The 20,689-nt window shown below is 45.8% G+C and overlaps 1 protein-coding gene across 1 annotated transcript in view; it reads right to left on the reverse strand.

The window, feature by feature from the left end:
• Positions 1–20,689, reverse strand: part of MATN2 (matrilin 2) — a 155,753-nt gene that overhangs the window by 23,926 nt on the left and 111,138 nt on the right. The window contains exons 7-10 of the mRNA XM_082674458.1: positions 14,187–14,309; positions 6,780–6,902; positions 3,697–3,819; positions 3,305–3,427 (exon numbers count right to left, since the gene is read on the reverse strand). Of these exons, the coding sequence (XP_082530584.1) occupies positions 3,305–3,427; positions 3,697–3,819; positions 6,780–6,902; positions 14,187–14,309 (492 nt within the window). The remainder of the gene's footprint in view (positions 1–3,304; positions 3,428–3,696; positions 3,820–6,779; positions 6,903–14,186; positions 14,310–20,689) is intronic.

Raw genomic sequence — 20,689 nt, forward strand, 5'->3', positions numbered from 1 at the left:
CCTTTGCATTTCACACCCACCTCTGGTGGCCAGAGTAGGAGTATACCCAACGGAAATTCCCAGTGCCCTATGCTTGTGGCTCAGATCCCCATCAGCACCCTCCACTTGCTAGAAGAAGGTAGTCCCTGGGTTCCTGAGTCTGACTCCTCCCAGGGTGGTCCATCTCTGGAGCTCCACAAGGGGGGCAGGCCTGGCCCTGGGAGTGGGTCTCCAGGCAGCAAGGCAAGGATGCTACCTCACCCCTCTCCTCAGTGTGGGGCAGTCCAGCAGTGGGAAGCAAGACCATAACAAGAGTACCTTAGGGTTTATGGCAATTGACAAGCTTCCCAATGAATGTCTCTCCCTGTGCCACACAGAGGCCCTGAGAGAGAGGCAGAAATGATCATTCCCAGTTTACATATGAACAATCAGATCCAGAGAGGTCAATTCCCTTGCCCAGCATGGGAGCTATAGGATTTAAACCCAGTCTTTGGGCTCTCAAGTTCAGTGTTCTTTCTACTCTGCCACACTGGTTCTAGATCTGAGCACAGACAGCCACAGGGTGAGGTGGGGCCACGAGAGGTCCTAGTGGAGCCTGCCTTCAGTGGGTGGAGCAGAGCTGCTCCCAGCAGGTGAGAGGGGCATGAAGTTCCCCATGGAGGGGATGCTGGCCCTGGGCTGGGTTTCGGCCAGCAGGGTGGGATAGGGACGTTGTCCTAAGTGGAGAGGGGATGGGCTGGAGGTACAGGGCTTACTCAGAGGATAGGGGAGCTGCCCCCATAAGAACTGGAAGGAGCAGGGAAGACCTGGGTGGGGCTCAGGAGGGGAGGAAGGGGTTCTCCATCACTGCCAAATCAAGGCACTCGACTGGAAACTGAGGGAGACAGTGGAGAGCCACTGAAGGCTACTGGGCAGGGGTGGACCCTGTGCCAGGTGCCACAGGATGAAAAGACTGGTGGTCTCTGTCCATTCACTCTCTCATTCACTGAACTTTATAGAGCATCTCCTGTGGGCCAGGCCTGGAACTCAGGCTGCAAACAAGATCCAGTCTCTAACCTCCAGGAGCTCACAGGGCAGTGGGCTGTGTGTTCCATGCACATCTAGCCTATAGAGTCTTTCCTGGTGCTGGGATGCCCTTGTACTAGGTCTATCTCAGGGAAATTTCCAGGAGGTAGAGATGGGAGGAGTCCTCTCAGCTGCAGCTTGTAGAGGAGACTCCCCCATTCCTCTCCCCACCTTACCCCCCAGTCTGTGGAACAATACTCCAAGGCAAGGAAGGTTCCTACGGGCAATCACAGCTTGGGGGCCAGGGGACCTAGAGGAAGGGAGGATGGGCGTCACTCTAGAGGCCGGAGAGCCCAAGGTGCCTGCAGGGGTGTGGGCATAACTGTGTCTACTTCCTTCCCGGGCCCTGGGAAACTGGGCGTGCTCTCCATGCTTCAGAGAACCTTCCAAAAAGCGAGTGAAGTGTTCTTCAGGACACCTGCTATCAAGGCTCTAAGTGGAGGCTGCCTTTATGGAGGGTGAAGGACACCCTTAGCTCCTGAGCCAGGCCTGGCTGAACCCCAGCTGCCTCCCCATCCAGAGCCCAGCATGATTTACAAAACAGATGCGGTCACGGCATCAGGCTCTTTGTGATCTGGCGTAGAGCTGGGAAACATACATCCCAACCCCAGTTAACTACGGCCACACCGAAAACACAGCCCATTATTTCAGGACAGGGCAGCTAGACAGAATCATCCTTGGGCAGACAGAGAGTCTTCAATTAGGGGACGAGCTCAACAGATATGTATGGGTAAAGTGCATCTCTTACATACCACCATTGCCTGAGGATAGGATAATTCTAACCCATCTGATCATCTCACATTTCATATGGACACACCATATATAAATCAATACTTATCAAAATTCACTTCTAATGGCATTGTTGAACATTTACTCATGTGGATGATATCACTGTATCATTAGTTACAAACACTATAAATGAGAAAATGGGCAACATTTAAAAGCGTCAGTGGCCATAACAGATGTGGATGTAGGGAGGGAGGGAGACGGGCACGCGATTGTAAAGGAGAGGAGTAGCATTTGTTTGGAAGGGCCATGAGGATTTCGTAGAAGTCCTGCAACTATCTTATAGTCAGCTCTTGGTCCTCACAGTAATGGGGAGGACCAAAGAAAGGCATGAATAATCTAAGATGATGAGAATTAAAACAAACCAGTTAAAAAGTGTGCTTCTGGCTTTGGCATGCACTCAAAGGTAGATACAATTTGACACACCCACCCTCTTTCTGCACCCCCATACCCAGCCCGTCCCTGTGCTGGCTGTGCTGGCCATGCTGGCCAGAGCAGCGGGCTGGGAGGCAGCTGGGCAGGCAGCCACAAGCAAGCCATAAGACTCAAGACTCTATCCCAAATGGGGGAAACATTTTCTCACAGGCTGCATAGTTAGAGAGGCACACCCAGCTGTGCAATCAGCTCACCTGCCCAAGAGAACAAACGATATAAAAAGGTGGACAAGTTGTGGCCACAATTGTATCAGGGGTCAGGGAATTTGGCCCCATAACCAGAAAGACCAGCAGGACAGACACGGTACATTACAATCCTTTCCCTCCACTTGTGAACCCTTCTCTCAAAATGACTATTTTTTAATCTTTATCTAGGCCAACTTGGAAACAGGATTGCAGGGCAGAAAACACAGCATTCTTGAGTGAAGAAGAGAATACCTGGGAGTCGTTTTTTTTTTTTTTTTTTTTTTTTTTTAAAGTAATGGAGACAGGAATTGGGACCAGCTGCAGGGAAGTATGTACCCAGGAAACGTCACCATCTGCTGCCGGATTATCCGGATTGCGGGTGAGGTTCTCAGCAGCTTCCCCTTCTCCCAGAACTGACTTTGGAGTCACATAGCCCAGAGTTTGAACCCATCACTTAATAGCTGGTAACCTTAGGCTCTTTACTTAATCTGAGCTGCAGTTACCTCATCGGAAGATGGGGATTCCACGGGGCTGCGGCCGGACCAAGCATGTGCTCAGCCCAGAGCCCCGCCTGAAGTCCCCAGTCAGTAATGCGTCCGCATCATTATAACTCGTGCCAGCTCGAAAATGACCGTGAGGCAGACAGGAATAGGGAACAGCCGTCTCAGGGAGTGGGGAAAGGAGCTCGGGGCCGGGGAAGCAGCAGCCACCAGCGCTGAAATCTCCGGGAGAGGCCTTCACACACTTTCACCCACGAAACCGGGGTGCAGACACACCGGTGGTCCCTGTCCTCAGTGCCCCCCACTCACGATCGCTTGTGCCAAGTCCCGCTCGTCCGACCTCAGAATACTCACTGGCACAGGTCTTGCCATCACTGCGGAGCACGTGTTCCTCGGGACACTGGCAGGCGAAGGATCTGTCGGTGTTGACGCAGGAGTATTCGCAACCGTGGTCACTCAGCAAACAGTAATCCACTCCTGCAAAACCCAACAGCCCGGTGAGAGGTCCTCGAGGCTCCTGGGCTACTGAGGATAGGAATCAAGTGACAGTCGTGCTTATACCACGCCCCCACCTCCGCCCCAGGTTCTGCACCGGGGAGGCACGCAGTCCCCAGGAGACACTCCTACGATCTCCAGGGTGCCAAGAGCAGGGGACAGAGGGAGCCTGACGTCCTGTGCAGTCGTCACATTTTTCACGCCTGTTGCGAAAACTTTTGCCCTGTAAGAGAAGTGCGACGGGGACTCACGGGAGCAGGTCTTGAGGTCCTCGTTGATGACGAAGCCTTCCGAGCACTGGCACACGAAGGAGTCCCCGGTGTTGAGGCACAGCTGCGCACAGCCGTGGTCCTGCTCGGCGCAGTGATCCACCCCTGAGGCAATCACATACGAAAACAGCGTAACCGGAATAAAGACGCAGACCTGCTAGAGATCGGACTTGAGGACACGGGGAGGGGGAAGGGGAAGCTGGGACGAAGTGAGAGAGAGGCATGGCATACCAAACGTAAAACAGATAGCTAGTGGGAAGCGGCCGCATAGCACAGGGAGATCAGCTCGGTGCTTTGTGACCACCTAGAGGGGTGGGATAGGGAGGGAGACGCAAGAGGGAAGAGATATGGGAACATATGTATATGTATAACTGATTGACTTTGTTGTAAAGCAGCAACTAACACACCATTGTAAAGCAATTATACGCCAATAAAGATGTTAAAAAAAAAAAAAGTAACCAAGGGCGCTGCGCCCACCAGCGAGGGGGCAATAAAAAACAAAACCACCTCCCAGGGAGCCCCTGCTGGGCTATTTCACTTCGAAGAGAGTGACGTGGAAGGTTTCATTCTATGCTGTGCCACTGGCCTTGTTTGTTCTTCTTCACATTTCTTTGAGGAGTAACGTGCATACGACTCCTGTCATGGGTGGTCATGACAGCAGCCCTCTGTGCCAGGCCTGGGCACGCATCACCTTCAACCGCGGGGCAACGCTGAGAGCAGGCAGGTGCCTTCCCCACTGTCACAGAGAGGAGAGCCAGGCTCAGGAAAGTCGAGCTGCTGAGCCCACAGCCCGCAGCTGACAGAACAGTGCGTCAGAATGAGGGCTCCGCACCCAACTACTTGGGCTCAAACCCCACGTTCACCACTTCCCAGCCGCAGGATGCTGGGCCGTCATTTGGCCTCTCTGTCATCATCTCATGACTTGAGAAATGGGGTTGACGATTACTTTCTTAGAGGAACGTGGTGAGAGGAGTTGACTGACCTACAGCCCTCAGAACAGTAGCTGGCATACAGTAATTACTTCCTGAACGCTTATTATTACTAGTACATTGCTGGGGAGGAATTAACTGTATAGTTTCTTTACATCTGAAAATGAAAAAGCATTGTCACCCCCCATAACCAGGACACCCAGATTCAGAAAGCAAACCAAAGCCAAGGCCTGCATGCGTGGCCGATCCTGGCACCGGGACCCTGAACAGCCGGCCCCGCTAGGATAACAGACACACAGCTGTGGTGAACGGCTCCCACAAGACAGCCCTGCAGGCCGCCTCCCAGATTTCCTTGACGGAGGAAACGCACACCCGGAGACTGGAGGGACACTGGAGGCCTTGTGCAGGGCCATTGGGTGAGCCTCTCTGACTCCCACAGGGCCTGGGACTGGTGCTTTCTGGAACATTCCACCAGTGGATCTGCCTCCTGCAAACACTTGCAGGATCTCAGGAGCCAGAGGCCTGTATTCACATCTCAGTTATACCATTTACCAGTCATGTTGACCCCCGGGAAACTTAACTTTGTTGTGCCACAGTTTCCCCATCTTTAAATAGGGATAAGAGTGTCGATGCCTCATAAGGCTCCAGGGCAGGTAAAGTGAGCGAGTGCCTGGGAAGTGCTCACGGCCGTGGCTGCACAGAGCAGGTGCCTTGTAAGGGCTTCCGGTCATGACGGCCTGGGGGGCTCCCTGAGCCCCCATGGGGAAGAGGATACCATGCCTTTCTCTGGGGACCCCTGGGAAGAAATGGCTTGGTTTACAGTTTCTTGAAGCTGACTAGATGGTCCTTCTTACTAGATCCCAGAGAGGAAGGAGGCAGGTCGTGGTCCCTGGGGCTCTAGGTGGGCTCATCGAGGCCATGCCAAGCCTGCCCTGGGATACCTGCCAGAGCCGTCAGATGGCAGACTCCGCACTCCTGGAAGAAGGCAGACCGTACACAGATCCATCTTCACCAGGGCATCTTCTTGAAGAGTGGAAGGACTCTTCCTCACCACTGGTTTCTCATAAGGACTCAGAGACTTCCAGAGGCAAATGCAGAGCAGTGCCAGCTTTCTGGTTCAAAAATTCTTTGACTTCCGAGATCGATCCTTAGAAAGCCTAATCGAGGCACTCTGTTCCCTCTGGAGACGGGACGGGGCACTAGCTTTCCTGAGGACGGCTGTCTATCTAACACTTCATCTGTGAAACCTCCCCTCCGGGCAGTTGAAGGTCCAAGTGCTGAACAGCTGCACTGTTCTCACTCACAATCTATCTCTGTCCCCAGAGCTGGAGCAGATGTGCGGCTTGCCGGGTGGAAAGCGACACAAAGGGCCCCTTCTACGCTGGTCACATCACTGCACCCCTCTCCAGCGCACCAGGGTCACAGGCCTCCACCGCAGTGTCATGCGCCCCCCACCCCCACCCCCGCTGGCCTGGACCAGTGGAGACCGTGCCTCATAAAAACGACAGAGCCATCCAGCTGGCAAAGCCTGCACGTTTCCACGCATTGACATCACCAAATGGAGCTTTGCTGTGCCTCTTACAAAAGAAAATGAAGAAAAGTCTTCATAAAAAGTCCCATGTTTCTCAGCTCTGCCCTCAGATCAGCTCTGCGGTAGCCCAAGTGCTCTCTGAGGTCTGCCTCCTCCGTCCCATTGTCTCACCCCGGGGCCAGCACTGGTTACTCTGCCAGGCTCCATGACAATAATGAACTATTATCTTTAACCGTATGTTTTCCTTGGGCCAGGCACAGTGCTAAGAGATTGAAATGGTCCTGATTTTTCCCTTTAACAACTCTAGGAGACCAATACTATGATTATCTTCACTTTTTTAAACAGATGGGGAAGTCAAAGCTTGGAGAACTTGCCCGGGGTCACATGTCTAGTATGTGGTACTAAACAGTCCAATCTCTGAGGTAGGTAGCATGAGTAGTCCCATTTTACAGGTGATGAAACTGAGGCCAGGAACGTTAAGGCTGTCGGACCGTCAGGCTCACTGGAAACCCAGGGGCCTCAAAAGTGACTGGCTGCTAGCGAGCCTGGGGGCCTGCGTGTGAACCTGGCCTTCCCATCAGAGCCCCTGCCCCGGGCACACTCACGGCTGCAGGTCTTGCCGTTGGGGTCCAGGGTGTAGCCCCGGTGGCAGCGGCAGTAGTAGCCCTCCTCCGTGTTGATGCATTCATGCTCGCAGCCCGGCTTGTTCAGCGCACAGTAGTTGATCCCTGAGGGGAGAAAGGGCAGATCCTACTTCAGGCTCGGGGCTTCTCCAAGGGCTGAGGTCAGCCCCTCACAGTAAATATTCAGTAAGTAAGATGCTCTATAGCAGGGGTCCCTAACCCCCGGGCCACAGACCAGTACCGGTCCGTGGCCTGTTAGGAACCAGGCCGCACAGCAGGAGGTGAGCGCCGGGCCAGGGAGCGAAGCTTCATCTGTATTTACAGCCACTCCCCATCGCTCATGGTACAGCCTGAGCTCCGCCTCCTGTCAGCATTGTGGTGAGTTGTATAATTATTTCATTATATACTACAATGTGATAATAATAGAAATAAAGTGCACAATAAATGTAATGTGCTTGAATCACCCCAAAACCGTTTCCCCTCCACCCCACCACCCCCAAGTCCGTGGAAAAATTGTCTTCCACAAAACCGGTCCCTGGTGCCAAAAAAGGTTAGGGACCGCTGCTCTACAGGATGGAGACAACAGCTCCTGCTCTCCGTGAGCTTGTTTGAAAGAGAACCTAGCACCTGCAGCGAGCCTCCGCGTTCTCCAGCATAGGTCTCTTCCCCATCTGATGGCCAAAAAGTTGGTGAGATGGGTTGAGCGCCACAGTTCCCAGCACATCTCCCCCCAAGAAAGATGGAAAAGCTGGCAAAATTCAGTCTCTTCTTACAGTTAACCGGATAACTAGGGCTCAAAACATGTAGGGAGCTGCTGTTGGCAGTGACATCTGGCAGTGACATGGGACAGCACAAGGCAGAATACACAACAGCTGATGTTACAAGATACCCAGCTATTTAGGAGAGGCAGGAACAGGCAGTTGCATTAAGAAGGATCCAATGCTCAAGCCGGCTCTGGGTGAGAGCATAACAGCAAAGGTATCAAGAAACTGGAGAAGACGCATCTCTGATGCTGGCCCAGGTAGCTGCAGCTCTGTCCTATGGTAACATTCACCCCCAACCTAGCTGTGTTTCTGCCAGCAGAGGGAAGCAGCATCACAACCAGCAGCCAATTAGCAGTTTCATTTTCTGGTAGAAAATGCTAAAACCACAAGATAGGCCACTCCCCACCCCCCGTGCCCCCCCCCCCCCACAACTTACACACACCAGAGAAGGTAATGGGAGAGACGGAGAACTATAACGGGAAATAAAATAAGCTTGTGGAGGGCCTCTATGGGACTGGTGTTGTGAGAAATGGTCACCAGCAACCTCAGGGGCTGAGCTGGATGCATTTAACTGCATTGTTCTCTTTCCTAGGGATGTGGCAGACATTGTTGGTTGCCTTGCCAACAACTATTACCCTGTCTTCTTGAAACCAGAATCCTGACCCCCAAGGCATGAGTCACGAGTTGTCTAAGGCAACCTGGCAACCATGTTTTCCTTTGTCAGTGATTGGTCTAGAGCTGGGAATATGCCTAGTTCTCGCCAATGAGACATAGGAGGAATTTATTGGGGCCCCTAGGAAAGATTTCCCTTCCTGAAAAGACAAAGATGTATGAAAAAAAATGAAATGAAACCCACACCCGAGGGACCTCAGACTATCCCTTAAAGGGTCCATGATGTGCGCTCCCATGTGACAAGTGGGTGGAACTTTCCACGTGCACAGAGCACGAGTAGAAGTACCTGCAGACCGAGCACAGGGAGAGAACTCCCACGACATGCAGGGGCTGGCCTAAGAGAAGAGATCCCACCACGAGGGTCACGGACCCCTTGGCACTCTCTCTGTACCTCATCCCTTCTGCATGACAGAGGCAGAATATTGTTAGCTGTGCGCGATTTCTCAGTTCATCAACAGCCTTACCTGTGCAGAACAGACTGAATGCCAGGAAACAAGTCAAGAGCTTCAGTGAAGAAAAACAGACCCGGCGATAAAACTCCGGCCACAGACACACAGACAAACAAAAAGCCGAGCAAACAGACACAGAACACAAAGGGTCCCACAGTTTGGGGCCACACAGTGTAGGGCCTGCAAATCCTACACTTCATTACACCATCAGAGAAAATGAAATTATCCTCAGTAAACACTGTTTTTAAAAGCCAGCACTCAGCCACTATGGAAAACAGTATAGAGGTTCCTCAAAAAAATTAAACATAGAATTACATGTGATCCAGCAATTCCACTTCTGGGTTTATACCCAAAAGAACTGAAAGCAGGAACTTGAACAGTACTTGTATATCCATGTTCGTAGCAGTATTATTCACAATGGCCAAAAGATGGAAGCAACCCAGGTGCCTACTGACAGATGAATGGATAAACAAAATGTGGTATATACATAATATGGAATTTTTTTTTTGCAGAATTTTATTTAAAAAAAATTTTTAATAGATCTTTATTGGAGTATAATTGCGTCACAATACTGTGTTAGTTTCTGTTGCACAACAAAGCGAATCAGCCATAGGCATACACATGTCCCCATATCCCCTCCCTCTCGAGCCTCCCTCCCATCCTCCCTATCCCACCCCTCTAGGTCATCGCAAAGCACCGAGCTGATCTCCCTGTGCTCTGCTGCTGCTTCCCACTAGCTATCTATTTTACATTTGGTAGCGTATATATGTCGATGCTACTCTCACTTCGTCCCAGCTTCACCCTCCCACCCGATGTCCTCAAGTCCATTCTCTATGTCTACCTCTTTATTCCTGTCCTGCAACCAGGTTCATCAGTACCAATTTTCTTTTTTTTTTTTTTAGATTCCATATATATGTGTTAGCATACAGTATTTGTTTTTCTCTTTCTGACTTCCTTCAATCTGTATGACAGTCTCTAGGTCCATCCACCTCACTACAAATAACTCAATTTCGTTTCTTTTTATGGCTGAGTAATATTCCATTGTATATATGTGCCACATCTTTTTTATCCATTCATCTGTTGATGGTCACATAGGTTGCTCCCATGTCCTGGCTATTGTAAATAGAGCTGCAATGAACATTGTGGTGCATGTCTCTTTTTGAATTATGGTTTTCTCAGGGTATATGCCCAGTAGTGGATATGGTAGTTTTATTTTTAGTTTTTTAACCACCATACTCTTTTCCACAGTGGTTGTATCAATTTACATTCCCACCAACAGTGCAGGAGGGTTCCCTTTTCACCACACCATTTCCAGCATTTATTGTTTCTAGCTTTTTTGATAATGGCCATTCCGACTGGAGTGAGTGATACCTCATTGTAGTTTTGATTTGCATTTCTCTAATAATTAGTGATGTTGAGCATCTTTTCATGTGCCTCTTGGCCATCTGTATGTCTTCCTTGGTGAAATGTCTATTTAGGTCTTCCGCCCATTTTTTAACTGGATTGTTTTTTTGACATTGAGTTCCATGAGCTGTTTGTATATTTTGGAGATTAATCCTTTGTTGTTTCATTTGCAAATATTTTCTCCCATTCTGAGGGTTGTCTTTTTGTCTTGTTTACGGTTTCCTTTGCTGTGCAGAAGCTTTTAAGTTTAATTAAGTCCCATTTGTTTATTTTTGTCTTTATTTCTGTTATATAATGTGGAATATTGTTTAGCCTTAAAAAGGAAGGAAATTCTGACATATGCCACACATGGATCAACCTTGAAGACATTACGGTACGTGAAACAAGCCAGTCACAGAAGGACAAATATTGTAAGATTCCACTTATATGAGGCTCCTAGAGTAGGCGAAGTCATAGAGATGGAAGATAGGATCGGGGGTTGTCAGGGGCTGGGGGGAGAGAGAATCGGTACAGAGTTTCAGTTCGGAGAGATGATAAAGTTCCGCAGCTGGATGGTGGTGATGGTTTGACAACAACATGAATGTACTTAATGCCACTGAACTGTACCTGTAACAATGGTTACAATGGTAAATTTTGTTATGTATATTTTAACACAATTTTTTAAAGGGCCAACATTGTCTTTAAGAAAGATTTACACACAATAATTAAATTAAAACACATGAAGATTCTCAAAGAGGTTATCACTCAGCTATCTGGCAAAAAGCAATTTAAAAATGCCTCTTCTCCAAATGGAACTTTACAGCAGAGGTTTAATTGTAGATCTTTGCTTTCTTTACATGCTTCGGTCACAATTCTTCACCTGTTACTTAGTCATTCACACATTTATGCATTCAATCTGTATTTATTGACTACCTACTCTGCCCCCCCACATCTGGTCCAGTCTCCTCCCTAACTGCGATGAGCTACACATGGGCCAGGCTTGGGTGTAGGTTTATCTGGCAAAGCCTGGAGTGTCCAATAACCCTGCGAGGTCAGATGGCAGGACTGTCAGATGACCAATGAAACAGCTCTTATGAGTGCCAACTCGCGAAGGAGCTGGAGACCTCACTGAGAAGATGAGAAATAAAAACATGAAAGATCAGTGACCCAGACAGTAAATTATAATGCCAACTGAGTGGCACAGAGAAGTAAGTTTTAGAAAAATTGGACAGGCTACAAAATGTTAAAGCAGAAAGTCGTGTTCCTTCAGTTTAGGGAATCGGGGTCCAGAGAAGCAAAGCAACCTGTCCAAGGTCACACGGCCAGCATGAGTGACACTGCCAAGACCGGCCTTGGCATCCCCTGGCTCAACCCGTGGCCCCCGCCCCAGCGGTTTAGAATGTGATGTCTCCAGGACTTCCCTAATGGTCCAGTGGCTAAGACTCCACACTCCCAATGCAGGGGGCACAGGTTCGATCCCTGGTTGGGGAACTAAGGTCTCGCATGCCGCACGGTGCGGCCAAAAAAAAAATGAATGTGATGTCTCAGCCATGGTGCCAGCGTGAGCAATCCTGGAGTCCAGCACGTGGGACCCACCCACCTCTGATTCCACCCTGGGGCCCCCGCCTAGACCGCCAGTCCCGGTCTCTGTGTCTCTGCCTTAATAATTTATGCTTTAAGTCGATGACAGCACTTTGCAGAAAAAGAAATTATGCCTGGATGAGGAGGAAGAACAAAACCTGGCCAAGGGTGTTTTCTTCAGTAGGATTCTGCCTTGAACTTTCTTTTTTTTCCAGTTTAATTGGATGACATCAAATTCCTTTGAAAAATAGGTTTCTTATTAGAATTGAAAATAGCCCACATCCATCAACTGCCGATTAAACGTGAATGGCTGTACCCTGCGCTTGAGGTCTTTAATGCTCTCGAGATCCTCAGATTCCTAATAACAAACTCCAGATTTTAAGCCCCATTTCTCTGCTTCCCGATTCCATGTAACGCCCCAGAGAGAGGGTAAGCGCTCACTTTCCGTTCTGCCCTAACTGCCGGCGTGTGCGCATTAGGGCGAAGTGGCTTCCAGAGGGACCTCGGGAGTCGAGGGCTGGGTTTGTAGCAAAGACAATGGAAAAAGTAATGATGAGGCAGGATGCTGGGAGAAGGGCTGATGAGGACATTGGGTTTTAAAAACAAATTCCATTTTTCTTGGATGAAAAGTAGGGCACCTGGCTAAAGAGGAAATGGAGCTATCACTGAATACATATGAATGAGCGTTAGGGACTGGGGCTGGGCCGCAGCCTGAGACTGGCCGTCTGTGGGCGGTGGTTACAATACTCCCAAACGGTCCCTTGCTCTGCACTCGTCCTTCTCTTCTTGGCCTGCCTCCTCCCTTGATAACTGTGCAGTCCATGCCTTGGACTCTCCTCTTACTCCAAGTGTCTCTCCAGGCAGGATGTGGAGGGAGGGGCAGAGGGCGAGGGACTCCTAGATGATTGTAAGAGATGCAGAGCTTCAAGCCAAGTCCCCTCCACTGATGGCCACATGCCCAGCTCACGTCCTTCTCCCTCCAAAAGCGACACACAGTGAAGCCTGCAACTCCAATGAGTGTCTGAGTTGAACCAGATCTAATTATCCCCCAGGTAAGAGATTTGGGTTCACAAAGGAGTCCAATGGTGAGTGCTTTTCTCTGGGTGAAGTCAGCCACTGATACTCTCACCCCTAGAAAGAGGTGTAAATAGCACAGAAAGGAGTGGCCAGGCTGACCTTTCCCACGTACTGCATGCATGTGTGGTCTAACGGAAAACTGTCCATCTGATTGTTTTCACATTCCGAACGCTCTCAGTTAAAATTCCCGTCCGATGCTTGAATGTTTCTGGGGTTTGCATCCAGGCAAGGTGGTGGGAATCATTTTTTATGAGAGAGGCTCAGTTTCAAAATATGGGCTCTGCCACCCTCTGCCACCGTACAAGGTTTAACGCGTATTAGAGTGAGTGTGTGAGTTACCATGTGCTGCAAGCAGACTGTAGCTTGTGGACTCAATTCTATAAACCACAAAGCTTTTCAGAAAAGATATATGGTAAAACTTTTGAAAATCCGGTCCTGTGATGCAGAACGCTGCTGTACTTATCACCAGGAGGAAGTGGATAAAGGGACACATAAGAGACTATGTCCCTTAATGGGAGTTCCAGAGAGTTCTGTGAATGACACTGTTGGGAGAACGTGTACAATTCAGTGTGCATAGGTGTGGACTAACTTCGGGAATGCTTTTTGAGAAAACACTTGCATGCCTTAAAAGGGCCATCTTTCTAACAAGATAGAATAATTCAGACGATAGTTGCCATTTCTCCAGGATGATAAATCTCAGAGATCCATTTGCTCATTCATTCACTAAATATCGTGTCACACCAGCATGCGCCAAACCCTGAGGTGACGAGGATTCACGAGTGAGAAGAAGAGAAGAACCTCTGTCCTTGTAGACCTTGCATTCTAGCAGCCTCTCAGGCACAGATCTCTTAAAGAGATCCCACTGGGGGTCCGGGCTCTAGGTCCCCGGTCAAGCCCTCTGAGGTGCTAGACGACAGTATCTGAGTCACTCAGCACATCCTTAATATCATCCTGCTGACACCATGTACCTCTTGAATGCTGCAGGGATGCCCCAGAGTCTTCTATTTTTCCTTCCTTCCTAACAAAGAGGAAAGAGCTGCAACTTCCCCTTTCTTAGCAGCCGTCAAGTGTCTCATCTTGTAGGACTGGAAGAAACCAGCTCCTTTTGCCTCCGACTCTGGACCCAGCCTTTTCTTTCTCAAAGTCCCAAATACTTGTTGCAGGTTGGGGGCGGGGGGTGGTCAAAAGAAGGGAGGATGTGCCCTCATTTCAAATAGGTGGGAGCTTCAGCCTGGGCCTCGATTTCACTAAATGAATCTGATGGACAGACCCAGTCTACGCGGTCTCTAAAAATTCTCCCCATCACAGGATCAGGTGAGACAAAAGGTAAAATAAAAGGCAGAATGCTGTTAGCAAACACAAATACCGAGTACAAGTGCACCTGGTTGAGATTTGCAAGGCGAAGGAAAACCAACAGGGCCATCTGAGGAACAAGCCCTTCTTCAAGGCCCAGCGCAACTTACTTCTGCAGGTTTTCTGATCTGGATTCAGGGTAAAGCCTTTTAAGCAGCGGCAGGAATAGGAATCATCTGTGTTAACACACTCGTGCTGGCATCCGTGGTCAGGTGAGGCACAGTAGTCTATCTCTGAAAAGAAAGAAAACTCAGAATGATGAACAAAGCTAGAAATCTAGCATAGAAAAGTCAAAGGATTTGCAGTCTTAACTTTTCCTAAACAGATACATTCCCGTGACCTCAAACACTCATGCCATAGAGGGATCTATCAGTGAAGGTATTTCCATGTTTAGGGATACGGCCCCCACAGGAAGAGAACTTTCTTGACATGTTACAAAATGTTTATGCTTTGTGAAGATGCTTTCCTTGTCTGGGCTCATGTCAGAGCCACTGGGTGTTGTTCGTTGTGTCACAGGCCAGGAAGAGAGAGCTTAGCTGAATATGTTACTGAACTTACGTAATTAAAATAATGAAATCTTCCCAAAGTCAAACTTTAAACCACTTAACTGAGTGAAACACTGCGCCAAATAGGATAAAAATGATATCCTGGGAAAAAGAAGGCCTGGGAGTGAAAGGCGTATTTTGAGGGCAAAACACCTCCCCTGTTAACGTCATTGGCCTCATCTACACTTAAATCATCTCAAGGCTTCACAGTCAGGGAATGTGATCTCTAGGTACGCATTAATTTAAACCAAAATATTCAGAAACAAAGGTCACATGGAATTTGTAATAGTGAAATTTTACTTGTGTGAGTATTTTTTAGATATGGATTAGGACTGTTGTACTGACAGGTCTGTACCAAGCATTTTGCTGTAGTGGAACTTGGTGCACTGTCTAAAATGGCTTGAAATAAGTGGCCACTGATGGGGTCTTAAAAGGTGTCTTTTTGTTTTAATGAGGATTTTTATCGTTTTAAGGAATATATGAACTGCATATATCATTTTCCTAATGAAGCATTTGGTATAAATGAGTTTTCCTAGCCTGTACCAAAGGAAACGAAACGAGTAAGAGAAAGGCGTACAATATTCTCAAACGAAAAAATATTGAGAAAATGCCAATTCTTCCGAATTTAAAGTCATGGAAAATTTTAAACATATATAAACAAATGAACTGACTAGTATAATAAATCCACGTGCATATCACTCGGCTTCAAGAGACTCAATCTACAGCTGACCTTGTTTCCTGTACACTCCCATCCCCCGTGCTAAGATGCCATTACTTGAAAGCAAACCCCAGATGTTATATCATTTTGTCTATAAATATTTCATAATGTATCCTTAAAGCACTGGAACTCTTTAAAAAATATAACTGCAATACCACAATCACATATAAAGGTATTTAAAAAGACTTTTTATTTGGAAATGATTTTAAACTTACAAAAGTTGCAAACATAAAAATACAAGTAGATAGGTACAAGAAGCACATATATACACTCTACCCAGATTTATCTATTGTCAACATTTTATCCCATTTGCTTTATCATTTGCTTATCTCTCTGAATTATTTGAGGGTAAGTTACATATATCACCATCCTTTTTCCTTAAACACAGTGTGTGCTTCCTAAGAGGAGGGATATTCTCTTATATAACCACAGTGTAGCCATACTTCATAAATTTACATTTATACAAGACTTTTACTTAATCTACCATCCTTATTCTAGTCTTCTAAGTTGATCTAATAATGTTCTTTGTAGCATTTTTCATCCTCCAGTATAGAACTCAATAGAGGGTCAGAGTTTATAGTTAATATTCATGTACGCTTAGCTTCCTTTAATCTGGAACCATGCCGTCTAATGTGGCCATTTAAATTAAAATGGAATGGAAACAACCTAAATGTCCATCAACAGATGAATGGATAAAGAAGGTGTGATGTGTGTGTGTGTGTGTGTGTGTGTGTGTATATATGTACACACACAGTATGAAATGTTATTCAGCCATAAAAAAGAATGAAATAATGGAATTTGCAGCAACATGCATGAATCTAGAGATTATCATACTAAGCGAAGTAAGGCAGAAAGAGACAAATACCATATGATGTCACTTATATGTGGAATCTAAAACATGACACAAATGAACATACCTATGAAAGAGAAACAGACTCACAGACATAGAGAACAGACTTGTGGTTGCCAAGGGGGAGGGGAGGTGGGGAGGGAAGGAGTGGGAGTTTGGGATTAGCAGATGCAAAATAGTATATACAGGATGGAAAGCAACAATGTCCTATTTCATAGCACAGGGAACTATATTCAATATCCTGTGATAAACCACAATGGAAAAGAATATGAAAAAGAACATGTTATATATATGTATAACTGAATCACTACAGCAGAAATTAAACACAACATTGTAAATCGACTATACGTCAATAAAATTTTTTTTAAAATTAAAATAGATTAAAATTAAATAAAATTTAAAATGCAGTTCGTCAGTTGCACTGGCCACACCTTAAGGCTCAGTAGCCACAGTAGCTCCTGGCTACTATATTGAATGGTGCAGATACAGAGCATTTTCACTATCACAGAGTGTTCTATCCAGTAGCAACAGTCTAGAAACACTTCCACAGCCTTTGTGTTTTATGACATTAACATTTTAAAATAAAACAGTCTCCCTGCTCATTTTTAGTTTTATTGATGTACAAATGACAAAAAATAAACTGCACATATTTAAGATGGACATTTGATGTTCTGACATACATATGTGTCCATGAAACTATCACCATAACCGAGGTAATGAACTTACGCATTTCCCTCAGATGTTTCCTCAAGACACTTTCTAATTCATTCTTTCCTACTACTCCCTCTGCCCCCAAATAATCGTTAATCTCCTGTCAAGATAAATTAGTTTGCATTTTCTAGAATTTCACATAAATGGAATCATACGGTTGTGTTCTTTTTGGTCTGGCTTCTTTCATTCCTCATAATTATTTTGAGATTCATCCATGTTCATGTGTATGTCAACAGTTTGTTCTTTTTTTACTGTAGAGTAGTATTTCATTATATGGATATACCACAATTTATTTGTCTATTCACCTGCTGGAGGGATTTGAGTTGTTTCCAGTTTGAGGCTATCACAAATAAAGCAGCTATGAACATTCATGAACAAGTCTTGGTGTAGACATATGCTTTCTTTCTTTTTTTTAAAAAAAAAATTTATTTATTTATTTGGCTGCATCTGGTCTTAGTTGCGGCATGCAGGATCTTCGTTGCTGCGTGTGGGATCTTCGTTAGGGCATGTCGGATCTTTAGTTGCAGCATGCGAACTCTTACTTGCGGCATGTGGGATCTAGTTCCCTGACCAGGGATCGAACCCAGGACCCCCGCATTGGGAGCGTGGAGTCTTAGCCACTGGACCACCAGGGAAGTCCCATAGACATATGCTTTCATTTTGAGTAAACATTTAGGAGTAGAATGGCTGGGTTGTATGGTAGATGTATTAATTTCTTAAACGTTCCTACCAGCAGTTTCATCATGAGAGTTCCAGTTGCTCCACATCCTTACCAACACTTGGTAATTTTAGCCCTTCTGGTAAGTACATAGTGGTTATTTCATTGTGGTTTTATTTTGCATTTCCCTCATGACTAATGCTGTTGGATATATTTTCATATGTTTATTTTCCATTTCTATATTTTCTTTAATGGAGTGTCTGGACAAATCTTTTGCCCATTTTTATTAGGTTGTTTGTCTCCTCACTAAGTTTGAAGAGTTCTTTATATGTTCTAAATACAAACCCTTTGTTGGATATACATTTTGCAAATATTTTTTCCCAGTCTGTGGCTTGCTTCTTCATTTTAGTAATAGTACCTTTTTTTTTTTTTTGCGGTACGCGGGCCTCTCACTGCTGTGGCCTCTCCCATTGCGGAGCACTGGCTCCGGACGTGCAGGCTCAGTGGCCATGGCTCATGGGCCCAGCCGCTCCGTGGCATGTGGGATCTTCCCCGACCGGGGCACGAACCTGTGTCCCCTGCATTGGCAGGCGGACTCTCAACCACTGCGCCACCAGGGAAGCCCCTAATAGTGCCTTTTGAAGAACAAAAGTTTTAATTTTGATGAAGTTCAATTTATTCATTTTTAATTTTTATAGTTTGTGCTTTCTGTGTCCTCTTTTAAGGCATCTTTGCCAAACGCAGGGTCACTAAGATCTTTTCCTATGTTTCCTTCTATAATTTTTATAGTTTTCAATCTTACATTTAAGTTTAAAACTGATTTCAAGTTAATTTTTGTATGTAGTGTGAGGTAAGGGTCAAGTTCCTTTTTTTTTTTTTTTGCACATGGCAATCCAATTGTTCAGCACCATTAGTTGAAGATATTATCCTTTCCCCCATGAATTGCCTTAGTACCTTTGTTGAAAATACTTTCACCATATATGTGTGGGTCTATCTCTGGACTCTGTTCTGTTCCATTGATCTATACTCCATCTTTACACCAATACCACACTGTCTTGATTACTGTTGCTTTATAATTGGTATTAAAAATCAGGTGGTTTAAGTCCTTCGACATTGTGCATCTTTTTCAAAAAGGGCTATTTTAGTCCTTTTCATTTCTACGTATGTTTTAGAATTAGCTTGTCAATTTCTACAAAAAAAGCATGCTAAGATTATGACAGATAATACTGTGATCTATATAGATTAATTTGGAAAGGACAGACATCTTAACAGTATTGAGTCTTCTGATCCATGAATATATCTATTTAGTTAAGTCTTCTTTAATTTCCCTTAGCAATGTTTTGTAGCTTTCATTGTAAAGGTTTTCACATCTTTTGTTAAATTTACCCCTAGGTGGTACATATTTTTGATGCTATTATAAATAGCATTTTAAAATGTAAATTTGTGATTTTCCATTGAAAGTATATAAAAAGGGACTTCCTTCATGGTGCAGTGGTTAAGAACCCGCCTGGCAATGTTATACAGCAGAAACTAACACAACAATGTAAAGCAATTATACTCCAATAAAGATGTTTAAAAAAAAAAAAAGAATCCGCCTGCTAATGCAGGGGACATGGGTTCAATCCCTGGTCCGGGAAGATCCCACATGCTGTGGAACAACTAAGCCCGTGTGCCACAACTACTGAGCCTGCTCTCTAGAGCCCGCGAGCCACAACTACTGAGCCCGCGTGCCACACTACTGAAGCCCGCGTGCCTAGAGCCCATGCACTGCAACTAGTGAGCCAGCGTGCTGCAACTAGTGAAGCCCACACACCTAGAACCCGTGCTCCACAACAGGAGAAGCCACTGCAATGAGAAGTCCATGCACTGCAACAGATTAGCCCCCGCTCGCTGCCACTAGAGAAAGCCCGTGCATAGCAACGAAGACCCAAAGCAGCCAAAACAAAACATAAAACAAATGAATGGCAAAGAAAAAAAGAGGGAAGGAGGACATACAGAGTAAAAGAGACTCAGTTTAAAAAAAAAAAAAAGAAAGTAAATAAAAAATAATTGATTTTTGTATATTGACCTCGTACCCTGCATCCTTGGTAAACTCACTAATAGTTCTAGAGCTTTTCTGTAAATTCCGTTGGAGATGTTGTCTGTTAATAAAGACAGGTTTTGTTTGTTTGACTTAATCATTTTTTTTGTATAGAGTTTTCCATTTTTAATATTTAACAAATTTTTAATTTTCCATTTTTAATATTTAACAAATTTTTCCATTTTTAATATTTAACAAAACATTTTTAATATTTAAACAAAAAAATATTTTATAAACAAACCCAGCACAGGGCCAACAAAAAGGAATAAAAGCAAGAAAAACAAAAAGCCTAGGGTTGCCCCTTACTGGGTATCAGGGTCAGGCCTGCTCCCTTTCTTTTTTTTTTTTGGTACGCGGGCCTCTCACTGCTGTGGCCTCTCCCGTTGCAGAGCACAGGCTCCGGACACGAAGGCTCAGTGGCCATGGCTCACAGGCCCAGCCGCTCTGCGGCATGTGAGATCTTCCCGGACCGGGGCACAAACCCGTGTCCCCTGCATCGGCAGGTGGACTCTCAACCACTGCGCCACCAGGGAAGCCCCTGCTCCCTTTCTTAAAGGAAGTGGGGCTTTTTGCCCTTGGACATCAGCATAGCTCCCTGTTCCTAAGCACCAGAATTGGATATGAACAGAGAAACCAGCCCTGAAATGTTTTACTTAATCATTTTGATTTTACATTTGTATTTGTTTTCTCTTATGCTGAAAGTATAGGTACAAAGTGACATTAACATTATATATATTTATTGTGTCATATATTTATATGTGTATATGTATAATTTCAAAATAAGAAAACAATTCTACTATTAATGCTAATACTACTGGAAACAGTTAAAGCTCTTTTGTTTTTCAGATATATGCCACTTAGAATGTAAAGTCAACATATTCCCTGCCTGTCACTTACAATAATTCTCTGGGTGATTATGCTAACAGCCTCATATACAGTTAGGCTCATTTGCTTCAATTTGTTCTGCAGACAATTCTCCAACACCAATTGGGAGCCCTGTAATTTAATTCAATTCTGACACTAACTACCCAGAGTTAACATCCAGTCTCAC

The sequence above is a fragment of the Grampus griseus genome (genome assembly GCF_964374135.1).
Source record: "Grampus griseus genome assembly, chromosome: 17".
NCBI lineage: Eukaryota > Metazoa > Chordata > Mammalia > Artiodactyla > Delphinidae > Grampus > Grampus griseus.